This window comes from Magallana gigas, chromosome 7, assembly GCF_963853765.1.
Source record: "Magallana gigas chromosome 7, xbMagGiga1.1, whole genome shotgun sequence".
NCBI lineage: Eukaryota > Metazoa > Mollusca > Bivalvia > Ostreida > Ostreidae > Magallana > Magallana gigas.
In genome coordinates this window covers 37,711,294-37,734,203 of record NC_088859.1, presented here as the reverse complement: position 1 = coordinate 37,734,203, position 22,910 = coordinate 37,711,294, and the positions used below count along the sequence as shown (strand labels likewise).

The window sequence follows — 22,910 nt, the reverse complement described above, 5'->3', positions numbered from 1 at the left end:
TGTCAGTACCTTGTATCATTTTTAAGTTCTTAAAAATCTCTAAAATTTCCTACATTTTTGTATCCTTAATGTTGGTAAAGGTTTTCCACTTTGTCAAGAACAGATAACAATAAAGAGAAACACTTGATAATAAGTATCACATTTTTATTTTAGTAACAAATGCACATGACAATGCTTGGTGAGTGTGCTCAGATGTGAACAGACATATAATGAGAAGACTTTGGTTGTGTATGTACATTGAAATTTTTATGTTTAAGTCAGATTCTCTATTGCTACTGACTAAAATTAATACAAGTATAAAAGCAATAAAAAATATGACTAAAATACATTTAAAGAAAATGAGGAACTTATTAATTTTATACTGCACTGGTATTACTAATACAAATATAATCTAAGTATGATTTTAAGAATTTTACTTCAGACAAATTTTATGTGATATCATTACTACATTTATGAAATGTGGTACATTGATATATAGCCTGTTCAGCATGAGATGAATAACTTAAACAATTGTATCATTATCTATATCATGAACAAGCTGAATTATGGTTTATTCCTTATTTCCTCTCATAACACAATAAGGGATAAACATGAAATTGTGATACAAAAAAAATTCAATAAATCTATAAATAAAACAAGAAACATTAATCAACAAACACATAACAAGACTGTATTATAAGAAGCCTGCTTGAATTACTACATAATCATGTTTCCATTATACATTATACTGTTTGGTTTATATGTAGGAGATTCAGTGTACATTTAAATTAATGAAAATTTATGTAAATTAATGTATATGTATGGTAAAACATAGAGATAATGATTTAAATTTTCAAAATAAATGAACATGTAGCAATCTGAATTATGAACTTCCGGAAAGTAGTTCATAATAAACAAATGAACACAAAATGTAATCACCATCATTTGATATTTTGCAATCTCAGTAGAAAAAAAAATGGAAAAATGAGCACAGTTTTTTAGGTAATCATGGAAAATATTCGCTGTGCAGTGAATGTTTAGAACATTAAGGGTTATATTGTATATTTGGTAGTGCATATCAATTTCAAGCCCCACATTGCTAAATTTGTGTCATATTTTGAGATGATTTCATCTACTTTTCTTTTTAAAATGCACTATTAATTCTAGTAAATAAGTGCATACTAGTTCTTTACTATAGACAATACACTAACAGACCCCAGCAGCATGCAATCATACTGATATTCCAAAACAAGGTTTTATGAATGGAATTGTCCCAGTTTGTATCTTGTAAAATGTTAGCTACCAATATGCACTCAAACTGAAAGTGAATATCATTTCAGGCAAAAATGCATTTCTATTACGCAGAAAATTTTGCTGAAAATATTCTCCTTAAAAAGAAATAGCAGACATTGTATTACTGGTACATAATATGTACGTAAAATAAAAACAAGTGGATTGGCACACTGAATAAGGGTGACATATTAACAGGGCATTTTATGTTGGTTAGCCTCACTGTCACAAACTTGGAGATTCTCAGAACAGCCACTAATTGATCTGCAGTTCAGCTTCGGTCTGCCTGTAGTCAGGATTTCCCAAAATGTATTAACTGTTCAGTTTGATCAATGGAGTGTTCACTGTTCATCTAGTGTTCATGAATTCCATCAATATTGGGTCACTAATAACAGCAGGGTCAAGGTGAAAGCAAATGCAATGGCAACGTGGAAAGCAAGAAGAAGCTTCTTTATGATGCTGTCCTGCAATATGAAAAAGTCAGGGAGATTACCAAATGTTTCCCATACAATTTGATAAAGAGATTTCAGCATGCATATAATTAATGAAAACACTAATTATTATAAGATGCTTTTGTAAATTGTTTCCAAGCCAATTGTTAAGCACCAACCTTGGGATCTCGTTTTGGTTCTTCTGGGCGGAATGAATTTCCATTCTGTGTGGCTCCATTTCCATTCTTCATCTCCATGTGTTCTATTCTTGCTGTTATTTGTAAAGTGAAAGTTGATTAGAAATGTTCAATAAACGCTGTCCACTTTTTTGACATTCTTAAATTGTTTCTGTTAATTTGAATGAGAAGCATCTGAATAAACATGTTTTTTTTTAAGGGGAATTTTTAGTGATATTGATAGGATGAAAGTAAAATAACTGCAAAAGTTTATGAAGATGTCAGTTCAAGCAGTTTTTCTGTGTATTGTATGAGAGTTCATACATGTAATGGTTTTCCATATAAGATTAAAAATAATTACCTGAATTTTGCCTTTCAGCAAATAAGTCATAGATTTTGAGTGTAATCTCCATCAGTACATGGTACACAATGTATCCTATCACAACATACACTGTGTATTTAGGAGCGCCAACTTTTTGCAACTCCACACCAAAACATATCGTGATAACTGTAAAAGGAAATAGATAATTTAATTTTTCTGAATCAAATAATTGCACCACATTATTCTTTTACATGCTTCTATAAAATGCAAGTTGTAATGATATTTTGTGTCTTCTGATCATGGGATCTGTGTTACATAGAACTTGAATCTCACCTCCAAGTATATGAGCCGCCATGCCAACAGCCCAGTGGGCCCAATTAAAGATCGGGCGATTTTTATCTTTTGGCCCAGGTCGAAAAAGTGCCATGATGGGCTAAAATTTAAAAAAAACAACACATTTAAAAAATAGTAGTAAAAATTAGTATATTTTATTCATTTATCAAAGAAATGTATTTCAATGTTTCTAAGGAAATGCAGAATGACTTACATTTGTAACTGTTAGAACAGTGACAATGATTCCTAGTATTGGGTGACTCGCTACGTAACCCTTGCCAATTGGTGCAGAAATCTGAAAGGAAAGATCATGTATATGTACTGCTATAGAAATCCTCTATCACTAGTGTTCATCAGTGTACACAGAAATTGAATTCCACATACCTTGCTGTACCCATTAGCCTCCACAAAGATGATGATGAAGCCCACCAGTGTAAGTACCAGTGTTGTTACCATTAGACCTCTGTGGAACTACAACGCAAAAGGGATTCATATTTCAAACATGAAGATTGTAATTAGCTGTGGGTGAGTTATCATTCACATAGGAATTATCAAGTTTTTATGAGCAGATCCTTACCTGGAACCACACTTTGAGTCCGAGAATAGTTCGGTTTGACCAAACAGGTTTGTAGAACCGAGCAAATACCAGGCCAACTCCGGTACAGAAAATCCAAGCCAAGATCATCAGGCAACCTGGAAAACAAAAGATTTACCTCAGTAATGATGTGTTAAGGATATTGTTCCAAGAATTTACCATCTATTATTAGACATTCATAGTGCCCTTTTGCTAAGAAAAACCATCCATTTTGTACTAATACTATTTCATAATGAGAGAAAAAAAAATCTTACTTTAAAATTACGAACTGTCAGATTTTGTATGTTGCAATTGCCTTGGAACTTACCATGAACCTTGACAAGTGGATACCTTGCCACATCCCCTATGATATCAGTGGACTGAAGATTCACCATTTCTGCTGTTACCAATGGATTCTCTTTATGCATAGCAAGAATGTCTGGAAAAGGACCAAAAAAAATACAAGGCAAGTGTCTCCTATATTTGTGAAAATCTATGCACAATAGAAATATTTCAGATTCAAAAATGAATAGTTTTTTTTTAGCAGAAATGAGTCAGATACCTCCAAAAGCGGGCCCATCCCCCAGCATCAGGTGGCGGTGTTGGTGAAGGTCTATCATTGGTCGGGAGGTGCCCTGTCTCTTGACCCGGTTGTCGGGGTCAGGTCTTACCTGAGAGTACCTGAAGGAACACCTGAACACTCCATCATTGTAGGATCCTATCACACTGGAGATGCCTTCTTGGGACTGTGAGGTAATGATAAATGTTGGTACATGTATGTATATGTCACAGAAGGTGTTCAGGTCTTCAGTTTTTTTGTGATCTTAACTACACATATTAGCAATTTGGATCATATGTCTATTTGCAGCACAGTAATATTTGGAAGTTTTTCAAAATTTCTAATCTGAAATTGTTTATCTTGTAATGGGCATATATGGACAATGTACCATAAGTTAACACTTAGTACCGGTAATTACTTTGCAGATTTTTACAATACAAATCAGAAACAAATATGTTGAAAATTCAAATTGGCATTGTTTTATTCCACGATCATAGTTATTTAAATTAAATGGCAGTTTATGGTAAATTAATAAGTAGTAAATCATGAAGACTTCTAATGTGCAGAGAACTCTCCCTTGAACATTTGTAACTCTTACATTGGCTATTGGCTGGTTGCTGGTCCCTTGGTTATACGACCTTGCCACTGTCACATGGCCAGCTGAATCACTGAGGCAATGTAGAACGTCATCATCTCCCTATATCAAGAAAATTATACTTAAATATTTAAAGTAAGATTTAAAAAAAAAAATGAGTTATTCTGATAAAATCTATGGTTTGATTTAATCATATAAATTTTCATATAGATTTTAGTAAATGCAGAATAATAATTATACAAGTAGCAGATTTTTGCAGCAAAATAAAATTCTAAGAATATAGCTTAATTATGTTGCTTTAAATCAAAGTTAATTAACGGTAGAACTTTATGAATCTCTCACCATTTTTGGGTCACTGGAGAACCCGATAGCTAGCCATTTACTTCCTCCTCCAGTTACTTTCCTTGTGATGGAGAAGTCGACATACTCCGGTCTATAATGCCACGAGACGACATACTGGCAATCGTTCCCTTCACAGTTTACAAAGCAGCCTCGTGTGTCGCCACATCTGTGATCCATTGTTACTGCCCCTGTTGCTGGAGGCTGTGTAATACAAGTACAATGTACTGGTAAGCACAATCTATGTAAGGATTTACTAATATAATATAGTTCCATTAATGAAACCTAAAAATATATTTTCTCTTGATTAAATTTTAAAATATATGTAGCGGTAATCTGCTTCTAAGGAAAAGAACTTAATATTTCAACTTGTTTTGAGTTTATTAGCAACTTTTTTCTTTTTAGCAGTTGACTTTTTAATACTTTACTTCTCTGATTTGTATTTATTACCAACTTTATACAGCTTCTACCCTCACTACTCAGCAGACATCTACATACTACAACTACTGTCCTCTACAGTAACTACCAGGTAATACAATTCTATTACTTCGAAAGCCATCATACATATCAGTTGGCAATTTCACATCAAATGAACGAGAGATTATTATGATAAAAGCATAGCATACATATCGCCTTTAAATGTTCTACATTAAGAAGCATAGAGTGGAAAAGTGCATTGTGACATTGACCAGCCAAGCAGTTTTACCTGCGGATTCAATGTCGTTGTCAGCAGTGACACAACACTGTCATTGGACAACTGACCAGTGGATACTGTAGTCTCTGAATTCTACATGTAATATTATATCCAGTATTATGTTTTAAAGGGGGAAAAGATCAGGACAGACAGCATACAGAAAAAATTGTGTAACAGAAGTGAACAAAATGACACACTGCATAAGGACATTGTTCAACAATCTTGTAGTGAAGATCGATGTATGATGCAGTTGAACATTTATAGCCTCTGGTGCTTTGGAATAAAATATTGCTTTTTTATATGGTTATGATCAATCTATTTTATACCGGTAATCAATATTACCTTATAGACATTTTAGAAAATCTCTTTGTATTAAGCATCAAAGCATTATATGCAGATTTGCTTTAGCCATGTTTCACTGTATTTTGATAGAGAAGTCTGTGCTTATGAAGATGTGATGCTAAGATCACCAGACCTATGATGTGATGTTATAGTGAATTAAATTAAATGGCAGTTTATGGTAAATACTATACTACTTATATTATTGTTGATAAGTAATTTATACCTGTTGAGTTGTCGGTAAAGTTGTTGATGTTGACGCATCATTTTCTGACAACTTACCATAGTTGTTATAACAACCTAGTAGGTATATGCTCTACGTGTAATGGTTTAAGGGTGTTGTTGTAAGTCTAATTATTCACTGTTATTCTAAAGACATTTCAAAAAATCACTTTGCAGTAAGCATCAAATCATTATAAGCAGATTTGTTATAGCCATGTTTTACTGTATTTTGATAGGCAAAGCTGTGCTTAGTGAATACAAGATGTGATAATGACCAGACCTATGATGTGATGGCGTAATGAATACAGTATGTACTTTATTGTTAGTCATTGATTTGTACCTGGTTAGTTGTCGGTAAAGTTGTTGTTGTTGATTTTGTTGTTGACACATCATTGTCTGTAGACAACTTAGTTGTGAGAACAACTTTGTCTGTATTCTAAATGTAATGGTTTAAGGATGGTGTTAGTGAAACAAAATACATGACAAAAGCACAGGACAAATTATAGTTTTTTTTTTTTTTTTTTTTTTTTTTTTTTTTTTTTTTTTTTTTTTTTTTTTTTGATGAAGTGTTTATTAGAAAGCCAACTGCTTCTACATACATCACGTACATACATCAGAAATTTTCAAGAACACAAAGTATGTTTAAGAAAGCAACGAAAACAATTACATCAATAATGCATATATATAATGAACGTTTACTAAGAGAGAAAAAAAAATACATATTGAGCACCTTTTTTATTGAGAGAGAGAGAGAGAGAGAGAGAGAGAGAGAGAGAGAGAGGGGGAGAGAGAGAGAGAGAGAAAGAGAGAGAGAGAGAGAGAGAGAGAGAGAGAGAGAGAGAGCACTTAGAGTGAGTTAATCACAGGGGTCCAAATTTCCCAGTCTGTATTGAACTTATCCATTTCACTTCTTTCTTTTGCACAGAATTGGAATACTTTATATAACTGTTTTAAATCATTCATAAGGGCATTTACTGTTAATTGGTTTTTCTGGCATCTACTTCTGTATATGTATTTTTTTATCAATATGAGTACAATATTGAACGCTTTTGACTTCACATCATCCAAGACACCAAGAATAAAAGTTTTATTATCAAGGACTATTCTAATTCCTTTAGAGTTGCAAACTCTAACAAATTCTGCTAATAAATGTTGTACCCTTGGACATTCCCATAATAAGTGATATATTGTTTCCTCAGCATCTTCACAAAAGGTACATAGATTAGTATCCACTTTACCAATTTTATACATAAAACTATTTGTAGTTAATATATAATGGTTTATTCTGTACTGCAACCATTGAAATTTAGAGTCTGAGGTAATAATAAAAGGTAAATGAAATATTGAAATCCATTGTTTTTCTGTAAAAACAAAATGTCTACTCCATTTTTCTTTTCCCACTGGTGTTACATTTGTCTGATTTAATATATCATACATTGGCTTTGAACCTTTTTTTGTTAATACAAAGGTTTTAATATTAAATGGTATAAAAGGTTTGAAAACTTCATTTCTAATGAAGTTGTATTTCCTTAGATCTGAAAGTACAGCTTGTCTTACTCCCATATATGTTAAATAATTCATTTGAATATTAAATTTTCTTTTCAACATTTCAAAATCTAAAAAGTTTTCATTTTCATCAAACAAGTCAATTACACATCTAACTCCTTTAGCATACCATGATTTATAAAAAAAAGACTGATTTCCTATCTTAAATTTATTATTGTTCCACAATGGCTGGCAACAATAATCCTGCCATGATTTTACATTTAAGTTATCTTGGATTTCTTTAAAAGCTATGGTAACTTCCTTCCAAAAATCATTTTTTAACGATTCTTGCATTTGCATAATATAATCTGAACCTGTATTTAATAGCTTTTCTAAATTAATAGAATTCTCCAGCAGTGTTTTCCATTTTGAATTATTATCCTTAATTAATCTCCTAATCCAAGTAGACTTTAATCCTTTAATATAGGAATTTATATCAACCATCCTTAACCCACCATGTTCATACTTCTGAGTACATACTTGTCTTTTAATTTTATCACATTTTGAATTCCAAATAAAATTGAATAGAATATTGTTTAATTCTTTTAATGTTTTACTCTGAGGGTTTGGTAAGGCTATAAATAAGTGGTTTAATTGTGAAATTAAAAGAGACTTAACCAGTGTTATCCTTCCAATTGGAGTCAAGTGTCGTTTGCTCCATTGTTCGATTACAGATTTTATCCTAACAAGTTTCTTGTCATAATTAAGTTTTACAATTTTATCTAAATCTACATCATAATATATGCCCAAAAGTTTGAATTGAGTTGTCCATTGAAAATTCATTTCTGAACAGATTTTTTCTTCCGAATATTTTTTACTTCCTATCCACACAATCTGAGTTTTTTCTTGGTTTAAATTATAGTTTAGCACATACACATTTGTCTTCTGAGTAAACATCAAAAGGAGAATCGACAAAGTGCTCAGAAAAACATTAGTGCTGAAAAAGGTTTTTTTTTTACAAAGTACATGTATTGTTACATTATACATGTACATGCTCAAGAAGGTGGTGTTAGGATATATATTTGATAGCAAAGCTGTTGTATATGCTAGCATCCTGTACCTGTGTAGTGGTAGTTGTTGTTGTTGTTGATGGTGTTGTCATTGGCTTTAGGGACAACACAGTTGTGGATACTGTATTCTACAGGGAATGTATTGAGGGTTATGTTAAATAGAACAAAGGAGACTCTAGACACAGATAACAACAATCAACAATTAATCTCAGGGAAACACCGCTATAAACATCTAAAATAAAAACCATCAGCAGGCAATTTTTTCCCTTCATTACAAATTTACATGTACCAGTGAATCCAAAATTTAGCAAACACTATAAATTCTGATGAATTATGTTGTCCAGAAATGATGCATTAGAGGGAAGTATAGAGATCAAATGAAGATACAATGTACCTTATCAGTTGCCACGGAAGTGGTGGTAGCTGCCTTCGTGGTGTCTGGGACTGTGGTGGTAGGTTTTGTGGTGACTGCTGCCGTTGCAAGGGTTACCACATCAGATCGTACATTCAACCAGTATTTTGAATAAGACTGGACTATGGTCGCCCTGTTTGTGACACAATGATAAGGAATTTGTAAAAATCCACTCTATTCTCAATTATACTATCTAACACTTTGTAATACAGATGATGATATTGAATTGTGAATTGTTAAATGATACATAATACATTATACAATTATTGCAGTTTTTGAGGTCTAGCTACCCTAGAAGTACAATATTGTACTTCGAGGGTAGCTAAATCATCGTATTGATCGAAAAAACAGCAATAGTTATTTTATTACCGTATATGATTCAGCGATGAATGATTCAATCAATTTAATTGATACAGACATATTTTAAATTGAGTGTTATCAAGCAATGTTTTAGTTTGAAGCCATTGCCGAACAAATTGAGAAACGCGACGTTTCATTGGACGATCTATTATTAGTCCAATGGAGAATTAATCAAATGTTATATTGACCTCCTAGGTCACGTGCAGGTGAATAGAACATTTTTATTTTTTCGAGATAGTTGGATTTGAGCCAATAGTTGGATTTGAGCCAATCAGAGAGCTAGAAATTAATCAATCATCTAATAATAGTGTATGTTATTTGTTAGAACATGCACTCTTCCAGTTCAATATCGTTATTATATTTGTTTATCACAATGCATGTTTTTATTGCATGTTTTGTTTTTTTAAAAACTGCTATAGCTATTATTTAATTATAGCAATCTTTTTTTAACATGGTCATAAGGACTTAGGAAGTATACATAATATGCATGCATGGTCCTTAAACTGATAAATTAGGGGGTCAATCTGCAAAAAAACAAAAACCTTACTCAAACTTGATGTTTCCATTAGCATTGGAAGGTGCTGTCCATGTGAAGGATTCTGTTGTCTTGCTAGCTTTACTGGTGTGGGTCACCCCTTGGTCCCTCTACAAAAAAATGATTTATGTTAAAAATAACGTAACAATTTTAATATAAAGACATTTAATGCCAATCTAAATGTTTAAACAAACCACTTGAATTTAAAAAAAGTATGGAAATTTATTTATCTACTCCTTGTATAATGAACTGGCAAATGTAATCCATCGTCAGAATGTTCCTAGAGTCGGTCTCACCTCTTGGAAAAGAGAGATCGACTACGGGTTTCTGACAATGAGGTAATCACACATTTAATATACATGTATTAACTGGATTATTTGAAACAACACTGAACATTATTGTAGATGGGACAACTCATTAAACTTTTCTAGTTCTCATGAATAATAAATGTTCTATTCTTATATACTCTTTCTGTTTCTTGAACAGAATTTAACCAAGGGTGTTAGTGTTTATACAATCTGATTATAATAGTGATCTCTTCATAAGCGCACAGTGCGCTTATGAAGAGATCAGTATTTTAATCAGATTGGTATTTATACATACACTAATATCATCATGTTGTCATTTAAACACAATCTGTATCATCTTCAAAAAACAACAGATTTTACTTCTTCTTTATATATATAATTAATGGATTAGGATTATATATATTCATGAAAACAAGAATTCCAATGATTTGACCCATGCGCATGGTTAATGAAAATTTTCAAAAGAAGAGGCTAACATTGCCATTCACAAATTCTACTATAAAAGAAAAGTTGTAATGTTCAGATCTTCGTAATACATGTATTTGCATTATTTATTGACTTATTCAAAAAAATTTCACATGAATTTACACTGGTTAGTATGATGGGACTCGATCCAGATTACAAGGTACTTTGTAAAAAGTCAGATTCAGAAAACATTTACATCTGAGATTTGGAAAGGATTTGATTAAATTTCCAGTCCTTGATTGCTTTGTTTTTGACAAAGCTATGCATGAAATACCATGTATACAATTTATGACCATGTGGAAAATAAATAAGATTGCTTTTTTTGGTTTTTAAGAATGATGGAAGGAACCAGTATAAGTAGAGTCCAATGCAGGGAACCCATTACATGTAATACATTCCTCCTCCTAGAACTCCATAAAGACCCAATAACGGTTAGTTTATGTCACTATAGGTTGACATTCTGACTCTGAGTGGACACTATAAAAGCATCAAAAGCTAAACTGTGCCAGCAGTTCTGTGGTACCATTTCATGGGAAACGCTCCAAACTGGCTAGTTTGAATTGACAGAGAAATTTATTGAGCGGGAGCGGCTGTCAGTTCAGGTGGAACCAGAAGACGGTTTATCTTGTTTCATTGCCTAAGTACCTATCAATGTCTCAGTCTTGTTTCACACCCAATGTTCTTTTGACTCTCTTAAGTACATTTAGATACTTAAACTTGCATGTATTCCGGTTGCTAGTACATATGTACCGGTATTTACACGTATGTACCTACCAAGATCAGGTACAACATGAAGAAAATATAAACATGACTTATTGTAATGATTATGGTAGGTAGTTTTAAAATTGTGTTTAACCAATCATGTTTCTTGTCTGTAGAAAATAATAACATGTATGAGACCAATGTCCTTCCAAAAGAAGAAATCACCAATGCTGACATTTTTTTTTATAGAGACCGTTATCATAAAACATGCAGTTTCAGATGTAATGATCCCTTACGCATAATTACAGATTTGAAACTGTCATGAAGAAGTCCTTACCGTAGTGCCACACATGACTTTTCCTCCGCTGATGATGCTGAAAGAGCCGAGGTCAGCCCCAGTCCCCTCATCCTTGGCCACCATCAAGTATCCCACAAACACCTTACCATTCAGTGCTGTAATTGTCACTGGAAAAGAAAGAGAATATCCACATTTACATTCACAAACAAAGGTATTTCAACAAAGAGTAATATCAGGTAAATAATTCTTCCTCAAACTAATTTTTGTCATTATAGTTTTCCATCATTCTTGTCAGACAATATGAAACTTTTTCTCTGTTACCTCTAACTATTTTAATTGCTACACAGCATGAATTGTGAAATCCTGACAAGGATTAAGTTACCAATAGTTGATAAATGTGAAGTTAAGGTGTTTATTTAAATAAAAGTTCAGTTATGGAACAAGATATTTCTCTAAAGGATACAATGTGAACCTTTATCATGGAATATATACAGAAAAACTCTTGCATCATGTGAAATGTAATTGATCTCTTCTGTTTTTAAAAAATCATTACTGCTTTAAATTTTGAGTAATAAAAAAATCCAAAATAAATAGAATGCTGGTGCACGTATTAAATCCCTATACCACTTAGGAAAGGGAGGAGTGTAAAGATCTTTGCCACACAAAGAATACAGAGGGATAAAAAATCCCTACTTCTTAAAATAGTGACAGTTGAAAAAAAATCTCTGAGTACTGCCTAAAAAGATGTGAAATGGAAGATTTTAATTCCTAACTGCCTAGAAAAGTAAGGTATAAAATGTCCCTATTGTCTAAAATAGTGAGGGATTAAAAGATCTCTACTGTGTGTGAGAAGTTTTCACAAGGTTCCTGAGAACAAAGTCATTGTGAATATATGTATTTCTTGCTGTGAACCAGCCCTCAAATGTTTCTGGTATATAATTTTATATAACATTTTTTAGTAAGTTTTCTCGTTATATCACAAATGAGATAATTTAATTACTATGCCCTGAAAATTGCTGAATCACACTGGAAATAGTTATATTGCCCTCCCGGAAAAAGTTATATTTCACAGGAAATGGTTATATTGCACTCTCGAAACTGTTATATCACCCTCATATTTATTACGTCGGGTTCAAAATTTAGCTTGGCAAACGTAAACAGTTCCTCGAAAATAAAAATGTCTTGACAGTGTCTGCTATTTAAAGAAACTTACTTTAGTTGTTTAATTTGAATAATAATGTTCTTTTTGACATTTTACAAGAAAATTGATTTGTAAGATATGAAGATGCATTAATAATTAAAATACACATGTTAATGAGATAAATATTTTCTTAAACATATTTTTATTTTTAAAAATGTTATATAACATAATTATATTACATGTCTTCTCGGGCGACAATACCAGAATATTTGTCCCTCAGTGACAGGAAAGTCCTGGAGTGTTATGTCGCCCTCTGCCTTCGGCATCGGGCAACATAACGCTCCAGGGCTTTCCTGTCACCTCGAGGCAAATATACTGGTATGTCGCCCTCGAAGCCATGTGATATATATATAATGAATAATCTAATTATATCTCGATTGCGAGAAATAGTTGATGTGTATCAGTTTATCTCCTGTTAATCACAAAATAATTAGTAAGTAAATAGAGATGAATAGATGACAACTGCCTTACAGTTAAAATGATATGATCAATACTTCCTAAAATAATACAGAATAAAAAAAATCTCTACTGCTTCAGTTACTGAGAGATAAAAAAAAAAATCACCGCAGTAAATAGTGAGGGCTGGAAAAATGTTCCCCTGCAGTGAAAAATGATGTATATAAAGATACCTATAGCATAGTATAACAAGGCATGAAGAGATTCCTACTGCCTTGCAAAGTGAGAGATGAAATGATCTAATTCTCAAGATAGTGAGGAATGAAAAGATCCCTACTGCCTAGAATATCAAAGGAAGAAAATATCCCTAATGCCAAAAATTGAATGGAAGGAATTATCCCTAATTGTTGGAATATTTGAGGAATGAATAAATACATTCTGTCTTTAAAAAATAATAATTGATGGGAAAGCTTCCTACAGCATAGAAAAGTGTGGAATGAAAAGATCTTTACTGCCTAAAATTGTGAGGGATGAAAAGATATCCCACCTGCCTATAGAATAAGGAGAGGTGAAAAAATCCAAATTGTCATATACATAGTGAGTGATGAAATGATGTCTAGCCCAAAGAATATTAAGAAATGAAAAGATCCTTAGTGTCCAAGTGAGAAAAGGATAAAGATTCATACTAAATATGAAAGTGAGAGATGAGAAGAATATATATTGCCTTGAAAAGTGAGGAATGTTAATATCTTATTTACTTAAAATAACAAGTGATAAAAAGATTCCGGAATAGTGCAGAATAAGAAGTCTCTTTTAGCTAGAATACTAAGTAATGAAAAGAGATAAAAGTAGTAAGGCTTAAAAAATCCCTTTAATAGTACTAAGGATCCACAGAATGATAAGATATGGTAAAAAAAATCCGTTTGAATGGCAATATAAAGGGACATCAATATCCCTTGAAAAGTGCTACATACTTAGAGAAATAGAATGAGGGTTAATCTAAAGATATCTCAAGTAGAAAGTACGGTAATTTTAAAGTCCTTTCAGTTTTGATAAAAACATAAGATCCCTTTAATTAATATTGAGAATTAATTATGTTATTCGTTGAAACCATTTACTCATTTAGACTACCGGCAATTTTCAAACAATTCTTCGAAATCGACCTATTTATACTTTTAAAAATTTTTTGCTAAAAACATTTGCTTAAATCATCACCCTATAAACAGGATCAACCTAATTTTTTAAAAATACGATATTTCTCAGAAAGAATTACACACAACAACCACAGCCTTTATAATGAATAAAAGGTCCATGACTAAACCCTGTTAACCAGGATTTGAAAGAGTTAAAGAGTGTATTGCTATTTACAACCATCTTAAACATTTTAAGTAAGTAATGGCAAGTGTCATGAAAACATCGAAGATTGATGATAAGGATCCGTATAGACAGGGGAATCCCCTTAATATCTGGGATCAGTCTCTTTACCTGTTGAACTTTACACCTTAACCAAGGAAATGGATTGTTGTGGTATGTGATGATGATGAATACACTGTAGGTAAATCTGACCAAGTCGCACCCAATGTCTTACTGTGGCCAGGTTTGCAGCAAGTATATACATGCATGTGAATATGACTGATTTGTAAACTGCAAAAACCTTAGCTTTTCATTGATCAATATATTTAAAATAAATCTCAAGACCTGGTGTAAATCTGATGTTAATGTATTGTTTTGAAATGAAAACAGATAGTTGATATAGTATAACCTGATGATTATATTGTAAACATTATTATTGTCAGCTGGAATGTCTACCTTCAGATGTAATATATTCACATAACATTCTGTCATTGCAGTACATTATATCAGTAGTTTGCCTGGAGAACTAGAACTCTAGATATTTGTGAATATGTAACATACAAAATCATAGCACCTAGCTTTACTAATTTGCTGATTTATTAGTGCAATTTTGGTATCTTAAGTTTTGGTAATAGTGCATAATCAGTATAAAATGTTACTGGGTATGAGGATCATGGTCTTGTTGTATAAACATGTACTATTTCTGGACTCCAAAACCTGTAGATCTAATTCAGTTGGCATTGATACTTTAACATAAAAAATGTAACTATGTTGAATACCGGTAAAAGATTTAAGCAACTTATCTTATATAAACATACAAGATTACAACTATGTAATATTATAAATCTCTCCAAAAATGAGTCTTATAGGAGGAAACAAGCCATAAGAAACTGTGTGTCATCCCCTGACTGATATTGTATTTAGTTGATAATGTAGAACATGACTGGGTTTTTAAATATGTGTCAACCCATACTTTGTTGTATCCAATTAAGAAAAGTAGAGCATATGTGTGATTTATTTATTTTTATTACTGAAGCTGTCAGAGTCCTCATTAGCTTGTTTATATCCTTTGAGCTCCCTGTTTTCACAAAGACGAAAATAGAATCTGTCCACTACTTATAAAAATTAGCAATTTGTTGTAATTTATGTGACTATAATTTACAATTTAGGCACTGTAATGATCTGCATTGCTTTCTATCAGATGACTGAGTGATTATTACTGTTACCTTGTTACATGTTTTTTGTTTATTGCTTTGCTTAGACATTACTTGAATTAGATCGACTGATGTTTAATGTGCATTAAGGAAATCATTTACATTTCATGTTTTATGTTTTCTAACAAAATATTAAACATGTTTGTAGCTCTCTTCCCTTTTTTTCTTTTTAACATTGAGGTTTTACACAATAATATGGGCTTGCCTCGTACACCACAAAACTCTTAATTTATTTCCTTGTTTCACATATCACCTGACCATATTGATTATTTTACATGTCATAAATAAAAAAAGGACAAATGAAAAGAAAAACATATACCATACACATGCAAGTCCAAAATATCACAAGGAGACCACTTTAGTTTTTTATTGCGCATGTTTTTACACATTCTAGTTAAATACGGTGTATATTTAATGAAATTGTTTCAATATCATCAATCCTTTAAATATTGAACACAATGACCAAAATACAGTTCAAAATATTTAGATTTAGTACATGTAAGGAAAATTAAAATTTTTAAACAATTTGTTGTTGTTCGGTAAATGAGCATTGCCATTGTGCTTTTATGACGTTATGATAAAATGAAGCTTTGTAGGAGTAATTAATAAGAAATAAATTAATATACCCCTTTGAAATTTTACACACACATAATGTTATCTTTAGGGTTTTTTTTCTTTCTTTTTTTTTTTTTTTAAGAAAATCCATTGTACCAATCTACTTTTGTATTTGCATTACATATTCTCCATTTATATAGCAAAATTTGGTACATTTTGATATTTGAAGATAACCCCCACTAAAAACCAGATGGTAGAATGTAATATTTATTACATATAAAAAAAGAAAAAGATATTACTAATCATATTGAACAAAATTACAATTTGAGGAAAATTGCTATTGTATTATTTTCTTCAAAGTGTGGAAAATGGCATTGTCCTATTTATTTCTATAGTAAATGAACTTGTATTTTAGATGGCCCCTGAAAAGAACCAGAGGGTAAATTTTTTTTAAACTTCGCAAATATACTAGAAATGGTGTAAATTACATATGGTTAAAAAATAAAGAGTATTGCTATTGTAGATTTTACACAAAAAACCCAAATTGGCCTCCTTAAATTAACAAATTTCTGTTTTTGTTTTTATTTTTTACCTATAGTACATGTATAAGAACCATTAATTACCTGTTATTGATCCCCCAGGTGTGTAGGTGCTGGAACTTGTAGTGATCTGGTAGTCTGTAGCCGGGGAGGTCTGGGCCGGAGCTCCATGGCTCGGCATCTTAGTGGAACAGGTAAAAGATGGCGCACCGCTTCCATACCCACTTATCTGACCAATCAAAAGAGTCAGAAAGAGAACTAAGCACCGGAGGAGCATCATTCTCAGACCTGGGGTGAGGGAAAGCTACCTGTGAAACAAATCGCATTCAATTATATGGAAAAACACGGTAAAAAAAATCCATATGTAAGGCACTTGGGTTTGTTTGTACTGATGAACATGTAGATCTGTCTCTCTAAAGGTAAATCACTTTCATAGTACATTGTATATATATGTTATATGTGTCTCAGCGTGGGTTGACTACATATACTTCCTCTAATACACATCTTCAAAAAGTTTGTAGGCTAAATTGCTTTGAACAACATGTTACAATGAAAGGATGTGTATAGCATTAGTCAGGTGGAAGTATATCCTGTTGAATCGACTTGTAATGTTATGTTATGATGATCTCTCTCATGACTATGAGGTGGATAGCACTGAAGGAAATACTTTGCTCTTATTCTAGTTGTGGGATATACTGACATTCCTTAAGCATTTAACACTTTTTTTTCAAAAGGGGGGGGGGGGGGCGCTACCGCAAAGCAAAATTGACAGTCTTAAGAAGAGGGGCACAAATTTCTTAAAACCTCAATTTATGGGGGGGGGGGGGGGGGTTGTATAGTGTGTTGTACACTAATTAAAGTTATTTAATAGGTTTATAATTTAATCCTCAGCTTTTCTATCAATAAGTCACTCCCTTATATGATATTTTTGTCCTTGACCCTCTTATGATATTTTCATCATTACTCATTATTTTGTGATTCATTAAGAAATTGATTATATGTTTGAGGTATTATCAAAATGTCACTTAATAATACATTTTAGGACACAAATTTGTAAGAAAAAATGCCTGAAAAGAAAATTTCATCAGTATCTTTACTAGTAATTCTGACAATGATGCAAGGTACATGTACACTCGCGTTGTAATACGAGTTTAATTTGAAGCGGATCATTAATTTCCTATGGTCATCATGTTGCTAATTAAACAAAAATCAGTTTGTGAACTTTCAAGTAATTGTTAGATTTTAGGGCTTAAAATTCGAACAAAGTTGCATTACATTATTATAGTCCACCATTCATTCTAGAATTGTAAGATTCCCCGTGAACAGAATTAAAGGGACATAAAAGCGATTTGAGATTATTTTTTATTTTTTTATGAATAAAATTGTTTACTAGTGCATTTTGAATAGTTGACCAAAATTCGATTGTTAGAAGGCAAGTGATAAGAGTGATACAGAGGTATGTAAATAAAGCTCAGTCTTATATTTGTTTACAAATAATGTTAAGTAAGAAATTACCATTTCTTTGACAAAAGCTAGACTCGTGGTAAACAAGATAAACTGATTTATTGTGTTCATAAATAACATTATCAACAGAAAAAGCAACATTTGATTGAAACTTATCAATAAAACACATTATGTAAACATTAACAAGACTCGAGCTTTATTTACTAAACACAGAATTTCAAACTCTATATCTTGTTTGTAACTTAATATTTGACCTTCAAATTTTGACGAGGCATTAAAAATAGCCGCCATATAACCATTCGAAAAAAAATAAAATTTAAAAACTTGAGCTCAAATCGTGTCAGAGTTACACGTGTTTCGTTGGGCAAGTAACGTGTAGAGTGATTTTAAGGTTAGGGTTAGGGTCCTTATTTTATTTTACAAAATTTAGATTCTTTCGGTAAAGGACATATATATAAATAAAAGGCTACTATTAGTCTCCGACTGTTCAGTGTAGTTCAAAGTGTAGAAAACTTCGATCTAATATTTAAAGGATGAAATGGTTTACCCTTTCCCGTTATTGGTTATATCCTGAACATAGTAGAAAATTATATAGCATTTATTCTTATAGCCTTAACTTCCCGCCCCCATTAAACCACTTTGCCATTTTGTGGCAATCGAACTTCCTACGCGAATGAATTATCGGCTAGAATAGTATCGATGTATTGCTTATTTTTAGACACCCCCCTCTCTCTCTCTCTCCATTGAATTGGGATGGAAATTTGCACATTAAGCAAAACATGTTTTGCTCGTAAATGTTGTAGCGATTTGCCATTAACGTAGACATAGAGGAGATCACTGTCGTATTAAGCGTAGTTTCCATTAATATATCAATAGAGAAATATCATCGTATACATCACAAAGTTCGTTTGTCTCCTCCATAAATCGTGAGGCGGCTGTTTTGTAAATTGTTTTATATGTCCCATCAATCATTTCTGATGTAATCAGACATCAATTATGTTTAAATATCCGCCATATCAATATCGTCTATTTTAATCGATGTTTTGTTTCTTTGGCGGTGAAAAAGGAAGTTTTCGAAATAATGTTCAACAATATGAGAAAATATGGAAACACCAATAAAAATAACCAATAACCTACTATCCAGAAAACTTATCAAACACGTTTGTGTGAGACTTAAGCATTATTGTTGCAGGATTGGAAATCTCGTCCATGTGTATTACCGCTGTCAGAGGAAAGTCATCAAATGTTACAAGAACGTTCTCGACCATTGCTGGCCATGATAAATCATATCAAATGTCCACTAAAATACCAACATCTTCGCGGACGTGGCAATAAAGAAAGGGCCAAGCCAACCCCAAATATCCTCAGTCCGCACCATGCAGGCAAAATATGTATCAGTTATATTTACTACCAGCTATTGTTTCAGCAATTATAAAGTGAAAAAAGTAAAAAGGGGATTTGTAATTGTGATCTGAGAGAAGGAAGTGTTTAGACTCCGACAGTACTCATTACATGAGTGATTTAACAGGTTTCCTATGATCTCAACATGTTACACTAAAAGGCGTGAACTTAAACATACCTGCCCCGTGTAAAAGGGCGTGAGTCAGGCATTTGTCCTAACAACCTGCCGATTGTCCATACAATTAGTGTAACACGTGAAACAATTTGCTTGCATTCAATCTTTCCATTATTATTCTACAATCGCCTCTCCATATTAATAAACCTCTTCGTTTGTATGTTCTGATTGATCATCGATCAATTGCAACGTTTGATTTGTTATCATCTCTTTGTCCTTTGGAAAAAAAATAGTTGCATATGATCTATTTTTCCTTAAGAATTTAAAACTGCAGTGTCTTTCCTGCCATCTATTTTTATAAAACTACGCATGGATTGATATGGTTTTACACGTGTAAAAACAATCATTCTAAACACTTTCTCCTATTTGTCAATCGAACATGAAACGGAAGTAGACCTTTGACAAATTTGCTATTGTTATCCGACGTCACGTCAAGAAAATAAATTGATAAACCCTTGCATTTCAAGAGAATAACCGGCGGTCAAAATATTACATGAGCAGGAAAGAGCATCCATCATAATACTCTTACCCTTAACATACGCACGGTGGTGAGGAAACAATAAGCAATGCGACTCATTTATTAAATATGAATTATCTATCAGCTGTACGTGGCAACCACGATTCGAGGCGGGTTGGCATATGTTACTAAGTATAAACAAGCTATATATGTCTAATTAATGGAATAATTATACTCTATATGTTTGAAATGATAATAAAAATTTTCAAAATAGTTTATGTAGATTTAAGTAGACAGTCGCCTTTACTCGTGGCGAACTCCAATTATCCCTGTATTCGACATGCGTGCTGTGTAATGGCTTCACTTTTTGGGTTATATTCGTGAGATCCGTACATGCAAATAGTCATCAGAAGAAGATTAATGTTAACAAATATTTGGTCAAGTTTTGTGCATATAAGTCAATAAATCTTGATCCCCAGGGCAGCTAACTGACCGATACATGTGGCCGGGACATAAAACTGATACCGGGCCCTAGATTGTCACAAAGAGAGCATCTTATTATCTATGCCCTAATTCGGTGAAAACAGAAGCAGAGATTTAGGGTTTTTTTGTTGTCTTTTTTTTGACAATTTGAAAGATAGCATTGCAATTCGTCAACATTAATTATCACAGTGGGAAAAAGAAATGCGAATTTCACTAAAATGGGAACAATTTAAAGAAAAGAACTTTTTAATATTATGAAAGTTGAACTTACCTGGCGGTAATGTGTGCCTTATACCAATGCAAATTTAATCAGACACAGAAAAAAACAAACGATATTTCTCATTAAGAATTTAACGAGATGTCATAGTACAAGGAACCTACCTTCCCTTTCGTCGACAAGTTCTCTAGATATAAGAATTTCTCTCACTCTGTTTTTCTAACTTCCCATACGTTGAAAAAATTGAACAGTTCTCTTACCTTTTCTTTACAATAAAAGCGGGCTGTTGTTTTGAACAAGCATAAATATCACAGAAAAGTCACAAAAATCCCAACTCAAATTAAGTCGTAAAGAATCCTGTAGTATGGAAAGAAGACTGAGAGAAGCAATATCTGAGACCGAGGCCATCAATCAACGAGGGCCCGAGGGGGAGAGGGTTCTGTGGTGACAGTCATTGGATATAGAGACCTGACATCATTTATGACGAAGCCAATTCCAAAGCGATTATTACAGGAAAGAATCAGTGTTAAATTCAATTACGAGTTTTCCTGCATTTTTTATTAATTCATTATCGCTTTTTGAAGAATTCCTTCTTTGATTTATAGAAAAGAAAGGTGTCGTATAATGAACGAACATCTTGACAAATGAATATGTTAATTCAACAATAATTAGCCACAAAAAATGACTGATTTTTAGTGCATACTCGCATGTACAATCTTAAAAAATACAATCTAAATTCAATTATACGTTGTTGTAGCTCTTGAATAAATGTTGGAAATGTATATAATAACTTCAGAAAGTATTGCTTGTAAAACAATACTCGCATTCTCTTGCAGTGCTTGAGAGATTAATCTAACCTATGTGTATACAGTAAAAAACATTTTTACGATAAATAAACTTTATTACAACTAGTATAGAACGTAGGCATTTTTCATTTGCTTTAAGCTTTGGGGTGTACATCGGAGCTATATAAAAAAAAATGAAATAACAATATTTAGAATGTGAGTAAAACCCTTGTTCATAGTTGGTGTATTAATACTATCATCTAGCAGTGGTGAGAGTTATAACTATCATGCGGACCCGATAAACGCACAAGAAACATTGCTGCTCCTCTTGTCTTCGCTTTTTTTTTTTTGCGTACTAGTATTGATCGACATTTTTAACTATATGATTTGTGCATGTTGTGGGAGACGAATCAATTTGATCATGACATTAAACTTACTGGTATTTACCTTTTACTGAGCAGGTCACCAAAATATATTGTTCATCAAACAAAACTGAAGGTCCTATTTATAAGTTTGCATAGGTTTATGAGTCAATTGAAAATACTTTGTTGCAGTTGTGGGATCGCATCCGTACGTCGAGATGCCCTTCCCAGAGGATATGGAGACTTGTACCTTGGACAAGATTGTATAAAGTTGAGTCACTGTGACCAGCCGGTGTTGATAGTGTTAAGTTACATGTATATTAATGAATGAAGCGTTCTTTTTTGTCATTTTCCGCACTTCGAAGCAGGTTTTAAAATCTACAATATCGATTTTCCTTGAGAATAGTATAATTATGTATTTATAATTTTCATGGCGTACACCTTTTACTTTCTTTTATGTTATGTCTACAAAGTTTCATTTTATCATACCGTCATAAAAGCACAGTGGCAACGCGCATCTACCAAACAAAGAAATAATCATTTAAAAAATAAAAATTGTCTTAATAAAATTAAATATTTATATAGTTTGTATTATGTTTATTTATAAATAGTATCGAAACAATTTCTAGATTGCGCAAAAACATGCGCAATGAAAACTAACAAAAATTAACACTCAGTGGGCTGTTGATTTTTTTTTATATTAACCAAATCTAGTTTTATTTGCAATGCACTTAATAAACAAAATTTTAGACTCAGTTGATGCTTGTGGCAACACGTCATCTACAGAATTGAATATATATATATTAATTAATTTCTATTG

General features: G+C 32.4%; 1 protein-coding gene and 1 long non-coding RNA gene across 5 annotated transcripts; one reads left to right on the top strand and one right to left on the bottom strand.

Annotated features, from left to right (window-relative positions):
* Positions 1-129: 129 nt before the first annotated feature.
* LOC105331541 (putative ferric-chelate reductase 1) lies at positions 130-21,361 on the bottom strand. 4 transcript variants are annotated; one of them, XM_011433776.4, is made up of 18 exons: positions 21,204-21,361; positions 16,831-17,054; positions 11,528-11,655; positions 9,728-9,825; positions 8,803-8,953; positions 8,459-8,536; positions 6,194-6,289; positions 4,602-4,802; positions 4,263-4,361; positions 3,668-3,851; positions 3,434-3,544; positions 3,109-3,224; positions 2,916-3,002; positions 2,746-2,826; positions 2,532-2,631; positions 2,238-2,384; positions 1,880-1,971; positions 130-1,733 (listed from the first exon to the last, which is right to left on the bottom strand). In XM_011433776.4, exons 2-18 carry the CDS (start codon positions 17,024-17,026, stop codon positions 1,641-1,643), a joined length of 2,058 nt encoding a protein of 685 aa, XP_011432078.3. In that variant the 5' UTR covers positions 17,027-17,054; positions 21,204-21,361; the 3' UTR covers positions 130-1,640. The 4 variants fall into 4 exon arrangements, with proteins under 4 accessions (XP_011432078.3, XP_034310901.2, XP_065922220.1 ...); XM_034455010.2 differs by lacking the exon at positions 6,194-6,289; XM_066066148.1 differs by lacking the exon at positions 21,204-21,361 and having other exon boundaries at positions 16,831-17,129.
* LOC109619156 (uncharacterized) lies at positions 4,700-5,384 on the top strand. Its single transcript, XR_002199955.3, has 3 exons — positions 4,700-4,828; positions 5,062-5,127; positions 5,253-5,384. It is a non-coding gene; the product is annotated as an uncharacterized lncRNA (long non-coding RNA).
* Positions 21,362-22,910: the final 1,549 nt, after the last annotated feature.